Raw genomic sequence first — 25,001 nt, forward strand, 5'->3', positions numbered from 1 at the left:
AATATTGCATGTGCTGTACTTGTACCTGTTGCATTTATTTGAGGGAATCGGTGCATTTTAAAAATACAAACGGAAAACCCCTCCCCCTTCCAAATCTCAGTGCTTCCGTTCCCCCTCACCCGGGTAACTAAGACACATACCTGAGTTTGTAGAGTCTGCTCCCTCCCTGGATCCACTCCAGTTGTTACAAGTGACCACATTTCACCCGCCCCCCCATTGCCCAGTTTCTCGCAAACCGACAGGGCCATTTCCCCATTGTGACATCACAATCAGGGGCGGGACTAGGCCGACGGCGGGCGCTCGCACTGCGCCTGCGCTGCCCTGCTTCAGACCAGATGTCAGCGGAATTTGCAACAATCCGTTCTTTTCATAGAATCCCTACAGTGTATCGAAATCACACCGACCCTCCGAAGGATGACCCACCCCAATGCATCTAACCCACACATCGGTGTGCCGGAGGAAACCTACCCAGGTACCACTGGGGAGAATGTACAATATCCACACAGACAGTCGCCCCGAGGCTGGAATCGAACCCGGGTCCCTGGCACTAAGGCTGCAGTGCCAACCTCTGAGCCACCGTACCATCCTTTTCCAGTCTCCCCACCAAGTCACTCAGCTTGAGCTCAAGCGAAGCAATTTTCGCTTCTCACTCACTCAACCTTCCTCCCGTGTAAAACACTTTATTCCTCCCCTCCCCGCCGCCTCTATGGGAAATGCAAAGAGCTGGGGGGATGCCATACAGAGTCCCTAAAGTGTGGAAACGGCCATTCAGCCCATCCACACCGACCCTTCAAAGAGTGACACACTCAGATCATTCCCCTACCCCTATTAATCTATTTTTACCTGACTAATGCACCTAACCTACACATCCCTGAACATTATGGTGCAATTTAGTGTGGGATATAAATGAATTAATGTTATTTCTGCAACTATAAATTCTGATACAGAACAGGAATGAGAAAATATATATTCAGCAAAAAGAAAGGATATGTTAGCATGAGACGTGATTACAGAACAATGGTGGATGTATGGGCAAACAGGAAGACATCTGTTTCCCCACTTGCATGGAGACACAGGAACAAACCCTAATCAAAGAGGTCAAAGTGGCCTCTGGATAGAAATAGATGCTGATAGAAGAAAAGATATGCCTAATCAATAACCTACAATAGACTGACGTCAAACACCCTAATGGGAGTCAGAGATAAGAGTTTGTCACGGACAAGACAGGATAAACAGAAGTTGTGGGATAAGTCTTAAGGAAATGAGTGACGTAAGTGAAGCAGAGACAAATAGTGGAATGAGACAAAAATATGGGAATTTAAAATGTATAAATTGCAGAGTTGATTGGGGTTTGGTGTGTATTTGTCAATGCCTTTCTAGGCGTCAGACATTACACCCACCTGCAGGTATACAAATAAAACGACGCTGCTGTTTCAGATATTTGGTCTCGGACTGAAATTATTGATGTGAGTGGGCTTTGTTTCTCACAATTGGGGGCTCGTGTCCAGGATTTTCTTCCATCACCGGGGGGAGTGGCTGGCCTTGGACACTGGGAAGACGCGTCCCGTTCCCCATTGAGGAGCGGTCTCGTGTCCCGGTTTGGTCTGCTCCCTTGGGTGACTGGTGTGAATCCTAGATGGAAATGTGTTGCTGGAAAAGCGCAGCAGGTCAGGCAGCATCTAGGGAACAGGAGAATCGACGTTTCGGGCATTAGCCCTTCTTCAGGAATGAGCTAATGCCCGAAACGTCGGGCTAATGCCCGAAACGTCGATTCTCCTGTTCCCTAGATGCTGCCTGACCTGCTACGCTTTTCCAGCAACACATTTCCATCTCTGATCTCCAGCATCTGCAGACCTCACTTTTTCCTGGTGTGAATCCTATAAGAGAGACATCTGAATCAGACAGTGATAGGAGCTCGATAGAAGATACGGTGACAAAAGGGGCCAGGCAACTCTGTGCACAGACCAAGGTAAGAAAATTGACTTTTAAGTATTGCCTTGGTGGCTGGGATTGAGTTTTAGTAGTTAATAAGGGACTAACGAAGGAACTCAATATGGATTGCGCTGTGGGTAAGGAAAAAGCCTCCGGGGAAACAAAGTAAGGAAACGGCAATGGAAATGGAGGCGGGGTCCCTTACAATATTCCTCCGGAAAGTCCTTTGGGCAGGATGTTGTGGAAATTGGCAAAATAATACTTGTACAAGGGAGAAAGGTGATTAAATATTGTTGCTTTGTATGGACTAAGGAATCCATTCTTCGTCCCGCTGTCTTCTGGCCAAAGTACAGATCGGACGAAGACTGGGTTTGTGAATATCTGAATTTATATGTCAATGTGCGAGAGAGAGAGAGAGAGAGAGAGAATGTAAAGAGCTGTACAGCTGGTAGGAAGTTTAACCCTTTGTGATTTGGTTTGAGTGAACATTTGTTTGTTGGTGATTGAATGTTTGTGTTTTATTCCCCGGAGCTTAAGTTCCAGGACTGTTTTGAATCTGATTTTTGTTATGGAAACTTAACATGTTTTTTTTAAGGTTAAGGATTCTATCGAGATTATGAAGAAAAAAAAGAATGATAACTCCTGTTCTTTTTACAGCTCATGACTGCCTTACTATCAGTTTCTAACTAATCTCTTTTATTTTTACATAAAAGCGATTTATGGAGGACAGTTGAAGTTTCAGTTCAACATTAGATTATAGTAAAAGCAAAATTCTATGGTTAATATCTGTGACCTTGGATTCAGCCATTGTTCATGCATTAGAAGTTTTTTTTAAAAAAAACTTGAGTAGACAAATTCTTTTAAGGCAAGCTCTGATTATTTTACGACTTATAGTATTGTAATTGAGCAATGATTGGTCAGGACTATTTAAGAAAACTAATTTTGGATCTAAATTAAAGGACTAAAACTGGGTAATTACAATGAATTGCAAAATTGGGAACTGTGTGCATTTTGCATTTTAATTATTAAATACTGAAGAAATGAACGTAAATATATATAAATATATTTATAAGTTAGGAACAGGCTTTAAAGGTTAGTCAAGCATGAATTGATGAATTGGTGTTTGAAGTTATGGGGAGCTAGAAATATTGCAATATTTCTTTAAAAAAAAGAAAAAGGGGAAGAACGTAACGACTTATCCCCTTTGGGAGGTACCGATAGGGGACAAAGAGATTGGGTTTGTAAGTGCCCCCCTCACCAGTGGGGAGGTCAGAACATTTAAAAAGGAAATGGAGGTCCTGGTTGAGGATCCGGTGGGATTGTCTGAACAAATTGATCAATTTTTGGGGCCCAGTCTGTATACCTGGGCTGAATTAATGTCTATTTTGAATATACTATTTACTGGAGAGGAAAGGGGACTTATACGAGGAGCTGCCATTAAAATATGGGAACAGGGAACACCCGATTGGAGATGGGGATGCTGGACAGGGAGAGGTGAAGTTTCCCCTCAGAGACCCCCAGTGGGAAAACCAAAACACGGAGCATAGAGAAGAAATGAGGAATTGAAAGACCTGATTCTAAAAGGAATAAGGGAGGCAGTTCCGAAGTCACAGAATTTGATTAAAGCCTTTGAAATTAGACAGGAGAAAGATGAGACTCCCTCAGCTTTCTTGCAAAGATTAAGGGACTCAATGCGGAAATAATCTGGAATGAACCCTGAGGACCCAGTGGCACAGGGTCTGTTGAAAGTACATTTTGTGACAAGAGCATGGCCAGACATACAGAGAAAGATACAGAAGATAGAAGGATGGAGCGAAAAACCATTAGAAGAATTGTTGAGAGGCACAGAAAGTGTTTGTAAAAAGGGAGGATGAGAGACGAAAACAGAAGGTGAAAATGATGGTTGATGAGGTAATTAACGGGAGAATGGAACCAATAGTGAGCAACCGGAGCAGCAGGAGGCAGCATATAGGACATAGAGGAAAGGGGAGAGGGAGAGGGAGAGGACAAGGGGGAGCATTTGATAGAGGGTTTGGGCGACAGGGGCAGAGATGGAAGTCTCCACAGGCAGGATGCTATTATTGTGGAAAGATAGGGCATTTTAAGCGGGAGTGTCCTGATCTACAAAGGGAAGAAAGGGCAATTCCGCTTATGAATTGTGATGAAGAATGGGGGTGTCAGGGGTTCCTGCCCCCGGGGGCCCACCAGGAACCCTTGATAAACTTGAAGGTGGGACCTTGTAGGGAGGAGGCAGTCTTCCTAGTAGATACGGGGGCAGCACAGTCATCGCTGAATTTTAAAACAAAGAAAGTAGAAATGTCGACACGGTCAATTATTGTTTCTTTATTTCAGGGGTAAAAGGGGAAGGATTTACTGTTCCACTATTTGAACCAATGATGATAGAAGGTCCTAAGGATACGGTCACAGGGGAACTGCTGTATATCCCTGATATAGGAAGCAACTTACTAGGGAGAGACTTAATTATCCTTTTAGGACTGGAGATTGGAATTCAGGAAAAAGAATTAGTTGTACAACTGGCGATGTTGACAGAGGATGCAGAGAGAGAGATAGACTCTATAGTATGGGCTAGAGAAGGGAATCGTGGAAAACTACAGATCCCTCCCCTTTTAATGAATTTAAAACGGAAAGGGGACGTTGTCTGTGAACGACAATACCCTATTTCCATAGAAGGTAAACGAGGACTGCAGCCAGTAATTGAGGGACTGATTAGAGATGGACTGTTGGAGCCATGTATGTCTCCTTATAATACCCCAATTCTACCAGTGCGGAAATCTGATGGAACTTATCGATTGGTGCAGGATTTGAGAACATTGAATCGAATAGTACAGATCAGGCACCCAGTGGTGCCAAACCCCTATACGTTATTAAGTAAGATCCCTCATGACCACAAATGGTTTAGTGTGATAGATTTAAAGGATGCCTTTTGGGCTTGTCCCTTGGCGGAGGAAAGATTTGAGACTATCCCCCTATGAAATCTTATTTGGATTACCTTATCTGGGAACGCAGGGAGAATTGCCAATTCCTGAAACTAAAGATTTGTTTTTAAAGAAGTATATACTGGGCTTGTCCTCCTCTTTATCTTTCCTCAGAAAACAGGGTCTATTGGCACAGACTCCGCCCCTTGTATTTGCTGTTCATCCCATCCGGCCAGGAGATTGGATCTTAATAAAATCATGGGCAGAGACTAAGCTGCAGCCAGACTGGGAAGGGCCCTACCAGGCTCTTTTGACTACCGAAACGGCAATAAGCACGGCGGAAAAAGGCTGGACTCATTACACTCGGATCAAAGGGCCAGTGGACCCTCCAGTTGAGGAAGAAGTCTGGACAGTCGAATCAACGCAAGACCCGCTAAAACTCAGACTAAAGAGACTTTGAGTAACTGACTATACAGTGACGACGCGAGCGCGGGATTATTTCTGTAAGATTGTATATTAAGCACTTTTGTGTTTTAGCATAATGATTAGAATACTGGGAATGCTTAGAGTTATGATGCTAGCCCTCTTGGTATTAGGATTTTGTCAAATATCATTTTCATATGTATTATTAATGGTTCCTGAGTCTGATAATCCACAAGTAATAGACACTGATGTATGTAGCTTAGTAAATTGTGGGAATGTAGCTAATCAGAGACAATACCGCAGCTCTGAGATACATCTTAAGTCCTGTGGGGATGGTCTCGGGGATGGTACCTGGTATAATGGTCTTGTCACAGTACACCGGGCCCCCTTCTGACCAGCATGCAATTGTCCCGATAAAAAGTGTAACCCCATATATTTAACGATAAGGAAAACCACATGGCACGAAGCAGTTTTGGGGGTTGGCACTTATGAGATACAATTAAATGAAACATTTGGGATTGAAATGAAAGCAAATGGGAAGGAGTTTGTGGGCTGTTGTTTTCGAATTAGCGTAGGACAGGGAAAACGGGTAGAATTACTGGGTAATGAGATACAACCTTTCACCCCTCCCGATGATCCTAAAGTAGTAAAAATTATAGAGGTAAAAGACTTGAAACAGACCATCGAGATAGAGACTGGGTACGGGGATGCAAATGCCTGGGTTGAATGGGTAAAGTATACTGTAAAAAGTCTGAACAAGAGCGATTGCTATGCATGTGCCTCCGGTTGGCCAGGGGCCCAGGTGGTTCCCTTTCCGCTCGGGTGGAAGCGAGACAGGAAGGGCATGAAATGTATGATAGCCCTGTACCAGGATGAGACTGCATGGAGTGATAGGAATTGTACCTCCCTATCTCTGATGTTCCCTCCCTTGGAGAAGAAAGATGTAAAAGTCCCCCCCACATTTTCCGCCGCAGTTGGAAATCACACGTCGTGTGTGCGCAGGCGAGGTACAAGTCGGTCGAGAGATTTGGGGGAGCTGAAATTATGTACAGAGATTAAGAATGTTACCGAAACGGAGAAGGAAGGGAACTATTCAGCATTAAAGGTTCCCCGAGCGGATCTGTGGTGGTACTGTGGAGGCAAAATATTGAGACCCACCCTCCCTCCGGATTGGAGAGGGATATGTGCAATTGTACAATTGGCAATTCCATTTACCTTGGCATTTGAGAAGGAAAAGATAGTAGGGAAAAAGGGAAGGGGTAAGAGATTACTGTTAGATACTTCTTTCGATGACAGGATTTATCTTGATTCGGTAGGAGTCCCTAGGGGAGTACCTGATGAGTTCAAGGCTCGTAACCAGATTGCAGCAGGCTTTGAGTCAGCTCTCTTTTGGTGGGCAACAATTAATAAAAATGTAGATTGGATAAATTACATTTTCTATAATCAATAGCGGTTTATAAATTATACAAGAGATGCGGTTAAAGGAATATCAGAACAGCTTGATGCGACAAGTAGGTTGGCATGGGAAAACAGAATAGCCCTTGATATGATTTTAGCAGAAAAAGGGGGTGGTGGTTTCCATCCTTACTTCCCTGATAGTAGTAGTCGGGGTATTGGTGGCCATTGACTGTTGTGTCATACCCTGTATACGAGGGCTCACCCAGAGGCTGATTGAAACAGCCTTAATGAAACGAATGCCCCTGAGGGGAAATTTGACAGAGGAACTTTATCAACTAAATAATAAGGAGATGAGTGAGACTAAGATAGATGAAATCTCTGAAATGATGCTTGCGAATTTTGGGAACAATGTTTAAAAAAAAAGGAGACAAAAATGCAGAAGATAACAGATAGTAATGAAAAGAAAAAGGGGAAATTGTGGGATATAAATGAATTAATGTTATTTCTGCAACTATAAATTCTGATACAGAACAGGAATGAGAAAATATATATTCAGCAAAAAGAAAGGATATGTTAGCATGAGACGTGATTACAGAACAATGGTGGATGTATGGGCAAACAGGAAGACATCTGTTTCCCCACTTGCATGGAGACACAGGAACAAACCCTAATCAAAGAGGTCAAAGTGGCCTCTGGATAGAAATAGATGCTGATAGAAGAAAAGATATGCCTAATCAATAACCTACGGTAGACTGACGTCAAACACCCTAATGGGAGTCAGAGATAAGAGTTTGTCACGGACAAGACAGGATAAACAGAAGTTGTGGGATAAGTCTTAAGGAAATGAGTGATGTAAGTGAAGCAGAGACAAATAGTGGAATGAGACAAAAATATGGGAATTTAAAATGTATAAATTGCAGATTGATTGGGGTTTGGTGTGTATTTGTCAATGCCTTTCTAGGCGTCAGACATTACACCCACCTGCAGGTATACAAATAAAACGATGCTGCTGTTTCAGATATTTGGTCTCGGACTGAAATTATTGATGTGAGTGGGCTTTGTTTCTCACATTAGCATGGCCAATTCACCCTAACCTGTACATCTTTGGACTGTGGGAGGAAACCCACATAGTCACGGGGAGAATGTGCAAACTTAACACAGACAGTCGCCTGGAGGGTGGAATTGAGCCCAGGTTCCTGGTGCTGTGAGGCAGTAGTGCTAACCACTGAGCAGTGAACATTTAGGAGTGTGTTGCTGCAGATGCTGGAATCTGTCCTGAAAACAACAAATGCTGGAGATCACAGTGGGTCAGCAACATCCATGCAGAGAGCAAGTTAACGTTTTGAGTCCAGATGACTCTTCACCAGATAGATTGATAAAGTATGGGGGTATCAACAAGGTGAATGGCAGGGGTCTTTTCCCTTGGCTGAGAGATTTCAAGACTAGGGGCAGCAATGCATTCCTAAATTTTCTACCCAGTTGGTGAGCTCTCCCCAGACCCCATGAGATTTAACCTTACTCAACACCGTGCAGTACAGTCAATTAAGTTTCCACCGCACACCTCTTTCAGCATACAGGGGTGGCACGGTGGTTTGGTGGTTAGCACTGCTACCACACAGTGCCAGAGACACAGGTTTGATTCCATCCTCAGGCGAATGTCTGTGTGAAGTTTGCACGTTGTCCCATGTCTGCGTGGGTTTCCTCCCATAATCCAAAGATACGCAGGTTAGGGTGAACTGATTAAATTACCCCACAGTGTGCAGGTTAGGTGCATTAGTTGGGGTAAATGTGGAGAAATAGAGTTAGGGAAAGGGTGTGGGTGGATTACTCCTTCGGAGGGTTGGTGTGGACATAGAGTCATAGAAATGTTCAGCATGGAAACAGACTTGGTCCAACTCTCCATGCCAACCAGATATCCTAACCTAATCTAGTCACATTTGGCACATATCCTGCTAAACCCTTCCTATTCATCCAGGTACCTTTTATATGCTGCAATTGTACCAGCCTCCACCACTTCCTCTGGCAGCTCATTTCTTACACACACCACCCTCTGCATGAAAAACGTTGCCCCTTTTCAACTTTCCCCTCTCACCCTGAACCAATGCTGTCTAGTTCTGGACTTACCCACATTCTATATCTTCCATGTCCTTCTCCACAGTAAACACTGATGCAAAATACTTGTTTAATTTCTCCTCCACCTCCTGCAGCTCCACACTTAGCCTTGCAGATCTTTGAGGGGCCCTATTCTCTAGGAGAAAGTGAGGACTGCAGATGCTGGAGATCAGAGCTGAAAAATGTGTTGCTGGAAAAGCGCAGCAGGTCAGGCAGCATCTAAGGAGCAGGAGAATCGACGTTTCGGGCATAAAAAGGGCTTATGCTCGAAACGTCGATTCTCCTACTCCTTGGATGTTGCCCGACCTGCTGCGCTTTTCCAGCAACACATTTTTCGGGCCCTATTCTCTCCCTAGTTATCCTTTTGTCCTTAATGTATTTATATAAAAAACCCTTTGGATTCTCCAAAACCCTATTTGCCAAAGCTATCTCATGTCCTCTTTTCGTCCTCCTGATTTCCCTCTTAAGTATACTCCTCCTTAAGTATACTCTAAGGATTAATTTCATTTCTCCTGTCTATACTTGTCATGTGCTTCCTTTTATTCGTTAACCAAAACGTTAATTTCTGTACTCCTCCAGTATGCCCTACACCTGCCCAGCGTTTTCTTTTACCTTGACAGGAATATACTGGCTCTGGACTCTCACGATCTAACTTTTGAAGGCTTCCTATTTTCCAACTATTCCTTTACCTGCAAATATCTGCCCCCAATTAGCTTTTGAAAGTTCTTGCCTGATACCATCAAAATTAGCCTTCCTCTAATTTAGAACTTCAGCTTTTAGATCCGGTCTAACCTTTTCCATCACTATTTTAAAACCAATAGAATTATCGTCGCTGGCCCCACACTGCTTCCCCACTGGCACCTCAGTCACCTGCCCTGACTTATTTCCCAAAAGTAGGTCAAGTTTTGCGCCTTCTCTAGTAGCAATATCCACGTACCAAATCAGAAAAGATTCCTCTCCTTCTAAACCCTGAGCAGTATGGCAGTCCCAATCTATGTTTGGAAAGTTAAAATTCTCTACCGTAACAATCCTATTATTCTCACAGAAACTGAAACCTCCTGACAAATTTGTTTCTCGATTTCTTGCTGACACTTAGGGGTCTATTACAATCCCTGTCAGGTGATCATCCCTTTCTTATTTCCCTGTTCAATCAAAATAACTTCCCTCGATGTAGTGGAAGCTGTTACAACATGAATAGGAAGGATTTGGAGGGACATGGGCCAAATGCTGGCAAATGGGACTAGATTATTTTAGAATAGCTGGTTGACATGGATCAGTTGGATCAGCTATATAGTTCTAAGACTCTAAGTACCCTCCACTCCTCACCCCCCATGCCTGCTGATCTACTTTGGCTCCTGATCTGGCAAGCCTCCATTACAAAGTTCATACTTGGTTTAAATATGGTCATCCTCCCAAACTCTGTGAGCTCAATCTGCCTCACAACTCATTTCTGAATTCCTACTCTCCTCAATCTATGGATTCAAGCCCCACCCCATCACTACCACCACCAACATCACCACCATTATCCCACCGTAGGTTCTCCAAATTTACTTGCCTGTTGTGTTACAATAATCCTGCATTTTGACCAAGTTTTTGGTCACACACTTTTGAACATCTTGGGGTTTACCATTGACTAGAAACTGAACTGATACACTGCGGCAAAAGAGCAGACCAGTGTCTATGAATCATGTAGCTCACCACCTCAATCCCCAAAGCCTGTCCTCCAACTACAAGGTACACGCCAGGAATGTGATGGAATAATCCCCACTTGCCTGGTTAGGAGCATCTTCAACAACACTGAAGAGAAACTTGACACCATCCAGGTCAAAACAGCCGGCTCGACTGGCACCACGTTCACAGACATCCACTCCCTCCACAACTGTTGCTCAGTAACAACAGTGTGTCCTATATATAAGATGCACTGCAGAAATTCACTAAGCATTGTTAGATAGTACTTTCCAGCCCACAAGCACTTCCAGCTAGAAGGACAAGGGCAACAGATACATGGGAATACCATCACCTGCAAGTTTCTCTCCAAGTCACTCATCATTTTGATTTGGAAATTTATCGCAGTTCCTTCACTGGCGCTGGGTCAAAATCCTGGAATTCCCTTCCTAATGGCATTGATCAGATTCCCTACAGTATGGAAATAGGCCATTTGGCCCTACAAGTCCACACCGACCCTCCAAAGAGTAACCCACCCAGACCCATTCCCTGACCCTATATTTACCTCTGATTACTGCACCTAACACTATGGCCAATTCACCTGGCCTGCACATTTTTTGGATTGTGGGAGGAAACCAGGGCACCCAGAGGAAACCCATGCAGACATGGGGAGAATGTGCAAACTCTACACAGACAGTGGCCTGAGGCAGGAATGGAATTGGTGCCCCTAGCACAGTGAGGCAGCAGTGCTAACCACTGAGCCATTCTGCCACCCCATTCTGGGCCAACTTACAGCACATGGACTGCAGAGGTTCAAGAAGACAACTCACCACTACCTTCTCAAGGACAACTCGGAAGGTCAAAATATATCGGCCCATGAATGAATATAAAAAGTTCCCATGTCATCCTGGAATAAAAAGTAAAATGCTAAGAATACTCTGCAGGTCAAGCAGCATCATTGGAAAGTGAAAACCTGTTAACACTTCAGATTGATGACTTTTAGTTAGATTCCCAATATCTGCAGGATGCTTTCTCTGTTCTAATCTCTACTTGAGTGACCCAGTGTCGAATTTCACTTATGAACTGCTCCTGTGAAATCTCATGAGAGGATTTATGATATTTACAGTGCTATATACAGTAAATTGTTGTGGGCTATAATGTGCCCAAGCGAGAAAGAACAAACAGACCATCCTTTAATATTCATTTTTAAACCATGGAAATAAGATTATTGTTTGGAAAACACACAACTTGCCATATATTGAGAAGATCAGAAATAGGAGTGGAAGTGTGCAATTGACCGTTAAGATGCTCTGTCTTTCATTACCATCCATAGTTCATCATTGTGAGAAATGAAGCTCCCTCACTTCAATAATTTCAGTCCAAGACAAGATCTGAATCAGTAGTATCGTTTATTACGCTCTTGCAAGAGGGGTGTGGTGTCCACTGTCCACAAAGCGCACACACACACACACATTGAATTTAACGAGTACACAATATTTATGTAATTTGTTTCTCTTCCCTCCTCCCTTTGCTCCTCCCCTGTTTACATCTGTTTCTAATCTAAACCCGGCTGTTTATCTCTGAACTCATCCGTCCTTGTCCGTGACAAAATGTTTATCTCTGGCCTCACAACGCCGTGTGACCACCTCCCTCTGTGGTCTCATTGATATTTATCCTTCTTCACTGCCATCTGTTTCCATGCTAGCCAGAGCAATATTTCCTTTTATTCTTTATTTACACAGAGCCTTATGACCTTTTGATGGTGGTCTTGTTTTGTTTTTGCTAAAGCAGGAAACAGATGCTTGTAACTGTTTGTACAGGCATATCTAGCTAAACCTACACCTCCTCCCCTCACAGCACCTTATCTATTTGTCTGTAACATCTACCATTGTTTGCAGGCACATTTCATTCTTGTATGCACATTTGTATGCAAAAGCAATTATATATTTCCTTCACATAGTTTTCATTCTTGTTGACTCAGCTCTTGGCTGAAACAATTATACACTGGTGTGAGTTCATTTACCTTGCATAAGTAATAATGGTTGCAGAAGTAACACTGCTTTACCTATATCCCACAACTGCCCCCTTTTTCTTTAATTATCATTTGATATCTTCTGCATTTTTCTTATATGTCGCTTCCAAATTGACCAGCACCTTTCCCGAAATTTCATTTATTTTGGAAATCTCCCCGAGGTCGCTTATTCCCTCCATGTTTAACAGGTAGAGCCCTTCTCCCCGATTGCTCTTTAGGGACATCTGTTTCATTAAGGCTGTCTCAATCAGTCTCTGGGTGAGCCCTCGTATACAGGGTATGATACAACAGCCAATGGCCACCAATACCCCGACTACTACTATCAGGGAAGTAAGGATGGAGACCACCACCCCCTTCCATTTTCCAAACCATGATTCAAGCCATCCCGTGAGAGATGTGTCTACTCCTGAATTCTCAGCCAGTTCCTCTGCTAAAGTAGTCAATCCCCTTCAGGCCCGAGTAATTGAACCATCAGGTGCAGTGTTATTAGGCATAATGATACAACAGCTTCCTCCTAACATCACACACACACACCCCCTTTTTCCGCTAAAATCATATCAAGGACAATTCTGTTTTCCCATGCCATCCTACTTGTCGCATCAAGCTGTTCTGATATTCCTTTAACCGCATCTCTTGTATAATTTATAAATTGCTGCTGATTATAGAAAATGTAATTTATCCAATCTACATTTTTATTAATTGTTACCCATCAGAATAGAGCTGACTCAAAGCCTGCTGCAATCTGGTTACGAGCCTTGAACTCATCAGGTACTCCCCTAGGAACTCCTACCGAATCAAGATAAATCCTGTCATCAAAAGAGGTGTCTAATAATGATCTTTTACTTCTTCCCTTTTTCCCTACTATCTTTTCCTTCTCAAATGCCAGGGTGAATGGAATTGCCAATTATACAATTGCACATATCCCTCTCCAATCCGGAGGTAGGGTGGGTCTCAATATCTTTCCTCCACAGTACCACCACAGATCTGCTCGGGGAACCTTTAGTGCTGAGTAGTTCCCTCCCTTCTCTGTTTCGGTGACATTCTTAATCTCTGTACATAATTTCAGCTCCCCCAAATCTCTGGACCAATTTGTACCTCGTCTACGCACACACGACGTGTGATTTCCAACTGCGGCTGAAAATGTAGGGGGGTGCTTTTAAATCTTTCTTCTCCAAGTGAGGGAACATCAGAGATAGGGAGATACAGTTCCTATTATTCCATGCAGTCTCATCCTGATACAGGGCTATCATACATTTCATGCCCTTCCTGTCTCACTTCCACCTGAGCGGAAAGGGGACCAACTGGGCCACTGGCCTACCGGAGGCACATCCATAGCAATTGCTTTTGTTCAGACTTTTTACAGTATACTTTACCCATTCAACCCAGGCATTTGCATCCCCGTACCCAGTTTCTATTTCGATGGTCTGTTCCAAATCCTTTAACTCTATAATTTTTACCACCTTTGGGTTGTTGGGAAGGGCAAAAGGTTGTATCTTATTATCCAACAGTTCTGTCCCTTTTCCCTGTTCTACGCTAATTCGAAAACAACAGCCCGAGAAATCCTTCCCGTTTGCTTTCATTTCAATCCCAAATGTTTCATCTAATTGTATCTCATGTCCAGACTTCTTCCTCAACTGGAGATTCCACTAGCCCTTTGATCCGAGTGTAGTGAGTCCAGCCTTTTTCTGCCATTCTTATCACTGTTTCGGTAGTCAAAAGAGCCTGGCACGGCCCTTCCCAGTCCAGTTGCATTTTAGTCTCTGTCCATGATTTTACTAAGACCCAATCTCCTGGTCGAATCGGATGAACAACGAATTCGAGGGGCAGAGTCTGTGCCAATAAACCCTGTTTCCTGAGGAAAGACAAAGAGGAGGACAAGCCCAGTATATACTTCTTTAAGAACAAATCTTTAGTTTCTGGGATTGGAGCTTCCCAAGGACCTAGGACAATAGGTATTGAGGAATAAACCACCGCTTCCTGTGGATTCAGGGCTGCTTCTTTAGTTACCTCATCAGCCAGTAATGTAGCTTTCCATTTTTTAATTAACAATGAATTAATGCAGTCATGTTTTAAATTAACCATGAATCAATATGACAGGTCACTGAGAATGTGTGAAGGGATCCTGCCAATTAATATTGATTCAGGCTAACACAATCGATTTATTATAAATATTAATTATTAATTATATATTATATAAAAATCATTATCTGTAATTCAGGGTGGAAACGCAACAAGTGACTAAAACATTTTAAAACTGTAATCGCGCAGTTCTGTTTGTTTACCAGTCACTGGTGACTTCTCATTCTGTTTCTGTAATTGTTTGCTCGAGCACATTCATTTTTAAGAACCTCAACAGATTCTATAGCACTATTTGCAGTTAATTCAGTTCCCAATTTGGTGTCAATATCTCGTCATAAGCGCAAAACTGATTCTTCTTGCCTCTCATCACAAAACTGTCGCCATAATCCAATTAATTTTTTTGTTCCCGCTCCCTTGGGCTTAAATTTTAAGGATGACCTTACTGCCCCCGTATCGACTAAGAAAACGATGTCCTCTTTATAAAGTCCCACCTTTAAATTTATCAAGGGTTCCTGGTGGGTCCCCGGGGGCAGGAACTCCTGACACCCCTATTTTTCATCAAGGTTCATAAACAGCACTGCCTTTACTTCCTTTTTCGGATCTGGACGCTCTCTCTTAAAGTGACCTGTCTTTCCACAGTAATAACATCCCGCCTGTGGGGATTTCCACTTCGATCATTGTTCCTGTCCACCAGACCCCTTAACATCTCCTCCACGACCATTCCGGTTTCTTTCTCCTTTTAATTTTGTCCTTTTCTTTATTATCTCATCAACCGTGGCTATTATTATTTTTGCCTTTTGTTTCTACTTCTCACGTTACATTGCCAGATCAATTGCTGACTCGATTTAACCAACTGAACAGCTTTAGGGCCACCTAATGGCCGTGCTTCATCACCCAATGTCTTGTTTAGACCTTGAAAAAATTTTTTTTAAAGAAATATTGCAATATTTCTTGCTCCCCATAACTTTAAATACCAATTCATCAAGTTATGCTTGTCTAACTTTAAAGCCTGTTCCTAACTATACATTTTGGAACCTTACTTGTAAATATATATTTATATATTATAAATTCATTTATTCAGTATTTAATATTTAAAATGTAAAATGCATAAAGTTACCAACTTTGAAATCCACTATAATTACACAGTTTTAGTCCCTTAATTTAAATCCAAAATCAGTTTCTTAAGTAGTCCTAACCAGTCATTGCTCAATTACAATGCTATAGGTCGTGAAATAATCAGAGCTGCCTTAAAAGGATTTGTCTATTCAAGTTAAAAAAAACATCTAATGTATGAATAATGGCCGAATCCAAGGGCACGGACATTTACCATAGGATTTTGTTTTATTACAATCTAATATAGAACTGAAACTTCAACTGTCCTCCATAAATCGCTTTTATGTAAGGATAAAAGAGATTAGTTAGAAATTGATAGTAAGGCAGTCATGACCTATAAAAAGAAGAGGACTTAACATTTTATTTCATAATCACTGTAAAATCCTTAACCTTAAAAGAAATCATGTTAAATTTCAATGCTAGAAATCAGATTCAAAACGGTCCTGGATCTCAAGTTCCAGGGAACAAAGCACAAACACTCAATCACCAACAAACAAATGTGCATTCAAACCAAATCACAAAGGGTTAAACTTTCTACCAGCTGTACAGCTCTTTCTCTCTCTCTCACACACACACACACCGTATCTCACAGTCACTTCCTGAGCTTCCCGCAACAACACCTCTAGGTGCTCCTCACTTCACCTCTCTATCTTTTGAATATTTTTCTGGATGTCTGGCCATGATTTAGTTACAAAGTGTACCCTCAGTAGCCCTTCAGCTACTAGCCCTTCCGACTTGAAGCATAATCTGATCCCTCCTGACTGTAAGGCTGTTTTTCATTGACATATAAATTCAAATATCTACAAACCCAGTCTTCATCCAACCCGTACTTCGGCCAGAAGACGGCGTGACGAAGAATGGATTCCTTAGTCCATACAAAGCAACAATATTTAATCATCTTTTTCCTATCTTTTTCCCGTGTACAAGTATTATTTTTCCAATTCCACAACATCCTGCCCAATAGACTTTCTGGAGGTATGTTGTAAGGGACCCCGCCTCCATTTCCATTGCCTTTTTCCTTTTGTTTTCACGGAGGCTTTTTCCTTACCCACGGCACAGCCCGTATTAATTTCCTTTGTTAGTCCCTTAGTAACTACTAAAACTCAATCCCAGCCACCAAGGCAGTACTTAAAAGTCAATTTTCTTACCTTAGTCTGTGCACAGAGTTGCCTGGCCTCTTTTTGCCGTATTTCCCATCAACCTCCTTTCACTGTCTGATTCAGATGTCTCTCCTGTGGGATTCGTACCAGTCATCCAAGGGAGTGGACCAATTTGGGACACGGGACCGCTCCTCAATTGGGAACGGGCCGCGTCTTCCCAGTGTCCAGGGCCAGCCACTTCCCCCGGCGATGGATAAATATCCTGGACAAGCCCCCAATTGTGAGAAACGAAGCTCACTCACTTCAATAATTTCAGTCCAAGACAAGATCTGAATCAGTAGTATCGTTTATTACGCTCTTGCAAGAGGGGTGTGGTGTCCACTGTCCACAAGGCACACACAGACACTGAATTTAACGAGTACACAATATTTATGTAATTTGTTTCTCTTCCCTCCTCCCTTTGCTCCTCCCCTGTTTACATCTGTTTCTAATTTAAACCTGGCTGTTTATCTTGAACTCATCCGTCCTTGTCCGTGACAAAATGTTTATCTCTGGCCTCACAACGCCGTGTGACCACCTCCCTCTGTGGTCTCATTGATATTTATCCTTCTTCACTGCCATCTGTTTCCATGCTAGCCAGAGCAATATTTCCTTTTATTCTTTATTTACACAGAGCCTTATGACCTTTTGATGGTGGTCTTGTTTTGTTTTTGCTAAAGCGGGAAACAGATGCTTGTAACTGTTTGTACAGGCATATCTAGCTAAACCTACACCTCCTCCCCTCACAGCACCTTATCTATTTGTCTGTAACATCTACCATTGTTTGCAGGCACATTTCATTCTTGTATGCACATTTTAGCTAATGCAAAAGCAATTATGTATTTCCTTCACATAGTTTTCATTCTTGTTAACTCAGCTCTTGGCTGAAACAATTATACACTGGTGTGAGTTCATTTACCTTGCATAAACAATTATGATTGCAGAAATAACACTGCTTTACCTATATCCCACATCATTAACCTGAATTCTGTTTCCTGCACTTTCTTTCATGACTTCACCTGATGAAGGGGCTACGCTCCAAGAGCTTGTGATTTCAAATAAACCTGTTGGAATATAATTTGGTGTCCTATGACTTATGATTAAAAGAGTTGATTGAGGATGTTTTACACATCGCTGGAGCAGTGGGAATTTAAACCTGGGCCTCAGGGCTCAGATGTAGGGACACTACCACTGCGCCTCAAAAATACCTCTGCAGTAAATAGGTCCTCTTCTGTTGAATGAATGGAAGCACCTTCCTCCTGAACATGGGACACTACCACTGTGTCCCGAGAGGGCCCATTACAGTAAATTAGGTTCGCTCCTGTTGCATGAATGAATGGGAATAGAAAGGGGCGGAGACAATGATGCTCTTGCCAACCTCTTCACCAATCCCAAAGTCTGTGGTCGGTGTGGATCAATCGGAGAGCGAGATCCTGTGTCGTGGGTCCCCTATCGACTGCTAAGCCGGCTGCCATTGGTCAGATGGAGTGAGGTCCGCTCTGATTGGATGGGGGCACGGATGACGCGCGTCACTGAAGGAGGAGACGAAAAGAAGAAGAAAAACAAAGATGGCGGCGCGAGGCTGCGGTTTTCTCATCGACTCAGCGGGCGGTTTCTGACGGAGGGAGGGGGGCAGACAGGCACCGTTTACCTCCTGGGCTGCCTCCATCGCCAAACTCTAGCCACCTGACACCTGGAGGAAGAACACTTCATCTTCCATTATGGGACCCTCCAACACATGGGATCAATATAGATTTCACCAGTTTCCTTAATTCCACCCTTCCTCTTAACAAGCTTTATGGGATAGTTAAGTATGGGATCAGGAAAAAAAGTATTTTCATCTTATACTTTGGTAGACATGGTAACTAGACTTAGTCTACAATAATATATAAAAAGAAAAGGATCATAAGTAAAGATAATGGAAAAATTGATAAGGAATGGAAGGGGGAATGCTCGCTAAAATTTCATGCAAAATTAATTTAGAGATATGTGGGAAAATATAGACACTGCAGTACTGAACATGACAGCAAAATGTCCCTTTCAGAAAGGAGCATTTGCAAGAATCAGACAGAGGTGCATAAAATTCTTGGGGGCGAAAGAGGCCATTTGTCGCTTTGAGTCTGCACCAACCAGCTAAAGAGCATCCCACTCGGAATCACCCCATCCTCCTGCATTTACCATAGCTCATCCACCTAGTCTACACATCACAGAGAACTTTAGCCTGGTCAGTCCACCCAACCTGCACATCTTTGGACTGTGGGAGGAAACGCATGAAGACAGGGAGAACATGCAAACTCGACACAGATGGTCACCTGAGGCTGGAATTGAACCCAGGTCCCTGGCGCTGTGAGGTAGCAGTGCTAAGCACCGTGCTACCCCAATATGTTATAAAATTTGAATAAACCCACGAAGTTGTACATTTGTCAATATGAAGAAATTACTGCAAATGATTAGAAGCAATAGTCCATATAAAATCTTTTTGAGAGTGATCCAAAACACAATTCATTAATGATTGAAAATGCTTCGACCTCTGGAATGGTCTGCGAGAGTGTGTGTTGGAATTAGATTCAGTTATGGCATTCAAAAGAGAGTTGGGTCATTAAACTGAAAAGTAAAGTAATTGCAGTGTTCAGTGAAGAGTACTACTAGGTACTGTGGTGATTATAATGAGGTCAGTTAGGTGGATCGCACAATATGAGTTCCTTGATTGGGGCTGTTAATCTGGTCCAATCGGGGAGCCCTGGCTGACAGAAACAGGCATGTCAGGGGTTCTTTTCACTGAGCAAACTGGACCAGTGTCAAGGTTTCTGCGCATGTAAATAAAGGGTAACTTGGTGACACGCCTCTGTGGGGTTGTTTCAGGTACAATCCCCATATTTGCAGACTGGCTGTCTCCCATTAGACAGCGGACATGTGAGTCTCCTGGTCAAGGAGGCACATGTCTGGAGATTGACCAATGGGGAGCCCAGGAGGACTGGAAGGTGCCTGGTCCTCCTGCCAATCAAAAGCCTTCTCTGTCTACCTGTGACTGCACTTTCTAGGAGCTATGAATCTGCACCTAGATCTCTTGGTTTGAATACTGCATGCAAAATAGATTTGGTGCTTATTGGTAGACATTATTAGTTGGTGCTTGTCTCGACTCTATTTCGGTACCTTATCTCGATACATAATTTATGGCTCTCTAATAGTATATTTTTGTTATTCTTTCCTGCCTTTAATATAGCACTGAACCTATTTCACATGCAATGTCTCCAACCAAGAGATCTCGGGGTGCAGGTTCATAACTCCTAGAAAGTGGAGTCATGGGTAGACAGGGAGGTGAAGAAGGCTTTCAGCATGCTTACTTTCATCGGTCAGAACATCAAGTATAGGAGTTGGGACGTCTTGTTGCAGCTGTACAAGATGTTGGTGAGGCGTACGGCGTGCAGTTCTAGTCACCCTACTGTAGAAAGGATATTACAAACTAGACAGGATGCAGAAAAGATTTACTGGGATGCTACTTGGGCTGGAAAGTTGAGTTATAAGGAGATGCTGGATAGGCTGGGACTTTTTTTTTCCCCTGGAGCACAGGGACTGGGAGGTGATTTTTTAGAGGTACACTATATAAAATCACAAGAGGCATAGATAAGGTAGACAGCCAACAGCTTTTTCCCCATGTGGAGGTCTAAAATTAGAGGACGTAGGTTTCAGGTGAGTGGAGGAGAGATATAAATGGGTGCAGAGGGGCAAACATTTACACAGAGAGTGGAGAGTGTCTGGAATAGATTAGCGGTGGTGGTGGAAGCAAGTACAATTTTGTCATTGAAGAAACATTTAGACAGATACATGGATGGGAGGGGTATGGAGGGATATGGGCTAAATGCAGGGAAAGGGTCTAAATTAATTGTGAAAACTGAGCATCATGGGCAAGTTGGGCCAAAGGAATAGTTTCCATGCTGTAGACCTCTATGACTCAATTTCAAGACAGAAGGTTAGAATCATAGAATCCCTACAATGGGGAAGCAGGCCATTCGGTCCACCAAGTCGACACCAACCCTCCGAAGAACGTTCCACTCAGATCCACCCCAACCCTGCATTTCCCATGGTTAATGCCCCGAGCTAGCACATCCCTGGACATTGGTAATTTAGAATGGCCAATCCACCTAACCTACACATCCCTGAACACTATGGGTACTTTAGCATGGCCAATTCACCCTAACCTGCACATCTTTGGACTGTGGGAGGAAACCGATGCAGACACAGGGATAATGTTCACACTCCACACGAACGTTGCCCAAGGCTGGGATTGAACTTGGTCCCTGGTGCTGTGAGACAGCAGTGTTAACCACTGAGCCATTGTGCTGCCCTATGGTTATTATTTTTAATTTGATATTTTAAGTTAAGAACAACACCTGTGCCCCCTGTACCCCTGCAAGCTTTTTTTTTGTTTCGAAAGATAACAAAGATAAGTGGGAAAATGGAGGACTGGGAACAACAGAGAATTACTAAGAAGGAAATACGCAGAGACAAAATGCGGTACGAAGGTAAACTGGCCAAAAATATAAAGGAGGATAGTAAAAGCTTTTTTAGGTATATGAAAGGCAAAAAAACGGTTAAGACTAAAATTGGGCCCTTGAAGGCAGAAACAGGGGAATATATTATGAGGAACAAAGAAATGGCAGAAGAATTGAATTGGTACTTCAGATCTGTGTTCACTGGGGAAGACACAAGCAATCTACCTGAGGTAACAGTGGCTGAAGGACCTGAACTGAAGGGAATTTATATTTGCCAGGGTTTGGTGTTGGAGAGACTGTTAGGTCTGAAGGTTGATAAGTCTCCGGGGCCTAATGGTCTACATCCCAGGTACTGAAGGAGGTGGCTCGGGAAATCGTGGATGCGTTGGTGATTATTTTCCAGAGTTTGATAGATTCAGGATCAGTTCCTGCGGATTGGAGGGTGGCTAATGTTGTACCACTTTTTAAAAAAGGTGGGAGAGAGAAAGCAGGAAATTATAGACCAGTTAGTCTGACCTCAGTGGTGGGAAAGATGCTGGAGTCTATTATAAAGGATGAAATTACAACACATCTGGATAGTAGTAACATGACAGCATGGATTTATGAAGGCGAAATCATGCTTGACTAATCTTGAATTTTTTGAGGATGTAACTCTGAAATTGGATGAGGGAGATCCAGTAGATGTAGTGTACCTGGACTTTCAGAAAGCTTATGATAAAGTCCCACATAGGAGGTTAGTGAGCAAAATTAGGGCGCATGGTATTGGGGGCAAAGTACTAACTTGGATTGAAAGTTGGTTGGCTGACAGGAAACAAAGAGTAGTGATAAACGGCTCCATTTCGGAGTGGCAGGCGGTGACCAGTAGGGTACCGCAGGGATCAGTGCTGGGACCGCAGCTTTTTACAATATATATTAATGATATAGAAGATGGTATTAGTAATAACATTAGCAAATTTGCTGATGATACTAAGCTGGGTGGCAGGGTGAACAGGATGTTAGGAGATTACAGGGTGACCTGGACAGGTTAGGTGAGTGGTCAGATGCATGGCAGATACAGTTTAATGTGGATAAATGTATGGTTATCCACTTTGGTGGCAAGAACAGAAAGGCAGATTACTACCTAAATGGAATCAATTTAGGTAAAGGGGCAGTACAAAGAGATCTGGGTGTTCTTGTACACCAGTCAATGAAGGTAAGCATGCAGGTACAGCAGGTAGTGAAGAAGGCTAATAGCATGCTGGCCTTCATAACAAGAGGGATTGAGTATAGAAGCAAAGAGGTTCTTCTGCAGCTGTACAGGGCCCTGGTGAGACCACACCTGGAGAATTGTGTGCAGTTCTGGTCTCCAAATTTGAGGAAAGACATTCTGGCTATTGAGGGAGTGCAGCGTAGGTTCACGAGATCAATTCCTGGAATGGCAGGACTACCTTATGTTGATAGACTGGAGCGACTGGGCTTGCATACCCTTGAGATTAGAAGACTGAGAGGGGATCTGATTGAGACATATAAGATTATTAAAGGATTGGACACTCTGGAGGCAGGAAACATGTTTCCGCTGATGGGTGAGTCCCGAACCAGAGAACACAGCTTAAAAATACGGGGTAGACCATTTAGGACAGAGATGAGGAGGAACTTCTTCACCCAGAGAGTGGTGGCTGTGTGGAATGCTCTGCCCCAGAGGGCAGTGGAGGCCCAGTCTCTGGATTCATTTAAGAAAGAGTTGGATAGAGCTCTCAAGGATAGTGGAATCAAGGGTTATGGAGATAAGGCAGGAACAGGATACTGATTAAGGATGATCAGCCATGATCATATTGAATGGTGGTGCAGGCTCGAAGGGCAGAATGGCCTACTCCTGCACCTATTCTCTATTGTCTGTTGTCTACCTCTGAGTCCACGTTTAAAGAACTATGCACCTACACCTCTAGGTCACTAACAATTGACATGTACGTCCTGCCCTGGTTTGACCCACCAGGTCCTTCGGTCTAAACTGGTCCATGGTGCCCATCCAGCTAGTTCCAATTCGAGTCATAAAGATATACAGTACAGAAATAGATCCTTTGGTCTATCTCATCCATACTGACCAAATATCCTAACCTAATCTAGTCCCATTTGCCAGCACTTAGCCTATATCCCTATAAGCCCTTCCTATATTCATATACCCGTCTTTTAAATGCTGCAGTTGTATCAGCCTCCATCACTTCCTCTGGCAGCTCATTCCATACATTCACCACTCTCTGCTTGATAAAGTTGCCCCTCGGGTCCCTTTCCCCTCTCACCCTATACCTATGCCCTGTAGTTCTGGACTTGCTGACCTTGTCTATTTACCCTATCCATGAGGTGACCCCTCAGCCTCTGATGCTCCAGGGAAAACAGCCCCAGCATATTCAGCCTCTCCCTGCAGCTCAAATCCTCTATGATTCTAGTGCAGCATCTTGTACAGTTTCAGCTGACCTCAGTGTATTTCCAATGAAGCTAATCGTTTCACTGAACGACAGAGAGATGGACAGGCTTGTGATCCACCCCAGGACCTTTGTGATGTTTCCCCGACTCTCTTATCTCCCTCCTTGAAGCTGTTCCACAATGGATCCTGTATTCAAGTAACATTTACCAGCTGCACCATGTTAACTGCCAATTCATTGGATACTTGCCCATCGCTTCAGGAACCTTTTAAATTCCTCATTACAGGCGATCCAAACAAATATTGATTATTTCCATCAAATTTATGGTTACACCTTCTGTTAGAATTCTTTAGCTAATAATTTGTTGCTTCCCATATTTACTAGACACCTCTATCTTAATTCTTTGGTGTCTTATAATGTGTTAATTCACCTCACATTCCAATATCTGCTCATTTCTGTGTCAATGATTCATTCCTCTCTCTAATGATACAGGGCTGCTTTCACTATCTGAAACTGGTTGGAATCTTTTCTTCTAATGCTTTAATTTTCTTTTGTGTGGGGGTATATCTGTAACTACTAAAGAATCTATTTCTATCATTATTTGAAGGATTTTAACTAAAACCTACTCCTAAATATTAGAACAGATTGATTAATTAATTCAAGAGTTATTACTGTTTTACTTGTCAGGATTATATTAAACAAACATTTTTCCCCAAGGTGTCTAACTCCTGTCAGCTATGTCCCACTGCATTAACCATGGCTAGCTGTCTGTGTCCTGCTCAGTCATGGGCAGTCAGAACAGGGAAAGACCTTGGCTATTCACCCTATCTGTGCCCCTCATCATTTTATAATCTTCTGGAATTGTCTGAAGACTGGTATCTGTGATGCTGGGGATCACTGGAAGAGGCTGAGATGGATCATCCACTTGGCATTTCTGGCTGAAGATTGCTGCGAGTGCTTCAGCCTGATCTTTTGTGCTGATGTGCTGGGCTCTTCCATCAGTGAGGATGGGGATATTGATGGAGCCGCCACCTCCAATGAGTTAGTTAATTGCCCACCACCATTCACAACTGGATTGGACAGGACTGCAGAGCTTAGATCTGATCCATTGGTTGTATTATTATTCACAATTTATACTGATGATTTGGAGTTGGGGGACAGGTCACAGGTCAAAGTTTGCAGATGACACTAAGTTGAGTGGCAAAGTGTGCAGAGGAACATGGATATTTTGAGTGAGTGGGCAAAGGTCTGGCAGATGGAAAGTTATGTTAATAAATGTG

At 43.0% G+C, this 25,001-nt stretch overlaps 2 protein-coding genes across 5 annotated transcripts in view; one reads left to right on the forward strand and one right to left on the reverse strand.

The window, feature by feature from the left end:
- LOC122543549 (uncharacterized) overlaps positions 1-25,001 on the reverse strand; it is a 178,136-nt gene that overhangs the window by 91,664 nt on the left and 61,471 nt on the right. The window contains exon 1 of one of the 3 annotated variants that reach the window (XM_087974953.1): positions 141-228. The exons of the other annotated variants lie outside the window; for them this stretch is intronic. The gene's annotated coding sequence lies outside the window, so the exon portion shown is untranslated. Of the gene's footprint in view, positions 1-140; positions 229-25,001 lie in introns of those variants that run through there. 3 annotated transcript variants of the gene reach the window in all.
- LOC148144623 (uncharacterized) lies at positions 352-7,710 on the forward strand. Of its 2 annotated transcripts, none has more exons than XM_087974981.1 (2): positions 352-472; positions 5,043-7,710. In XM_087974981.1, exon 2 carries the CDS (start codon positions 5,815-5,817, stop codon positions 6,739-6,741), a length of 927 nt encoding a protein of 308 aa, XP_087831107.1. In that variant the 5' UTR covers positions 352-472; positions 5,043-5,814; the 3' UTR covers positions 6,742-7,710. The 2 variants fall into 2 exon arrangements, with proteins under 2 accessions (XP_087831107.1, XP_087831106.1); XM_087974980.1 differs by lacking the exon at positions 352-472 and adding an exon at positions 1,793-1,969.

The sequence above is a fragment of the Chiloscyllium plagiosum genome, unplaced genomic scaffold (genome assembly GCF_037043375.1).
Source record: "Chiloscyllium plagiosum isolate Xiang-an unplaced genomic scaffold, Cpla_swu_hap1 HiC_scaffold_27, whole genome shotgun sequence".
NCBI classification, from domain to species: domain Eukaryota; kingdom Metazoa; phylum Chordata; class Chondrichthyes; order Orectolobiformes; family Hemiscylliidae; genus Chiloscyllium; species Chiloscyllium plagiosum.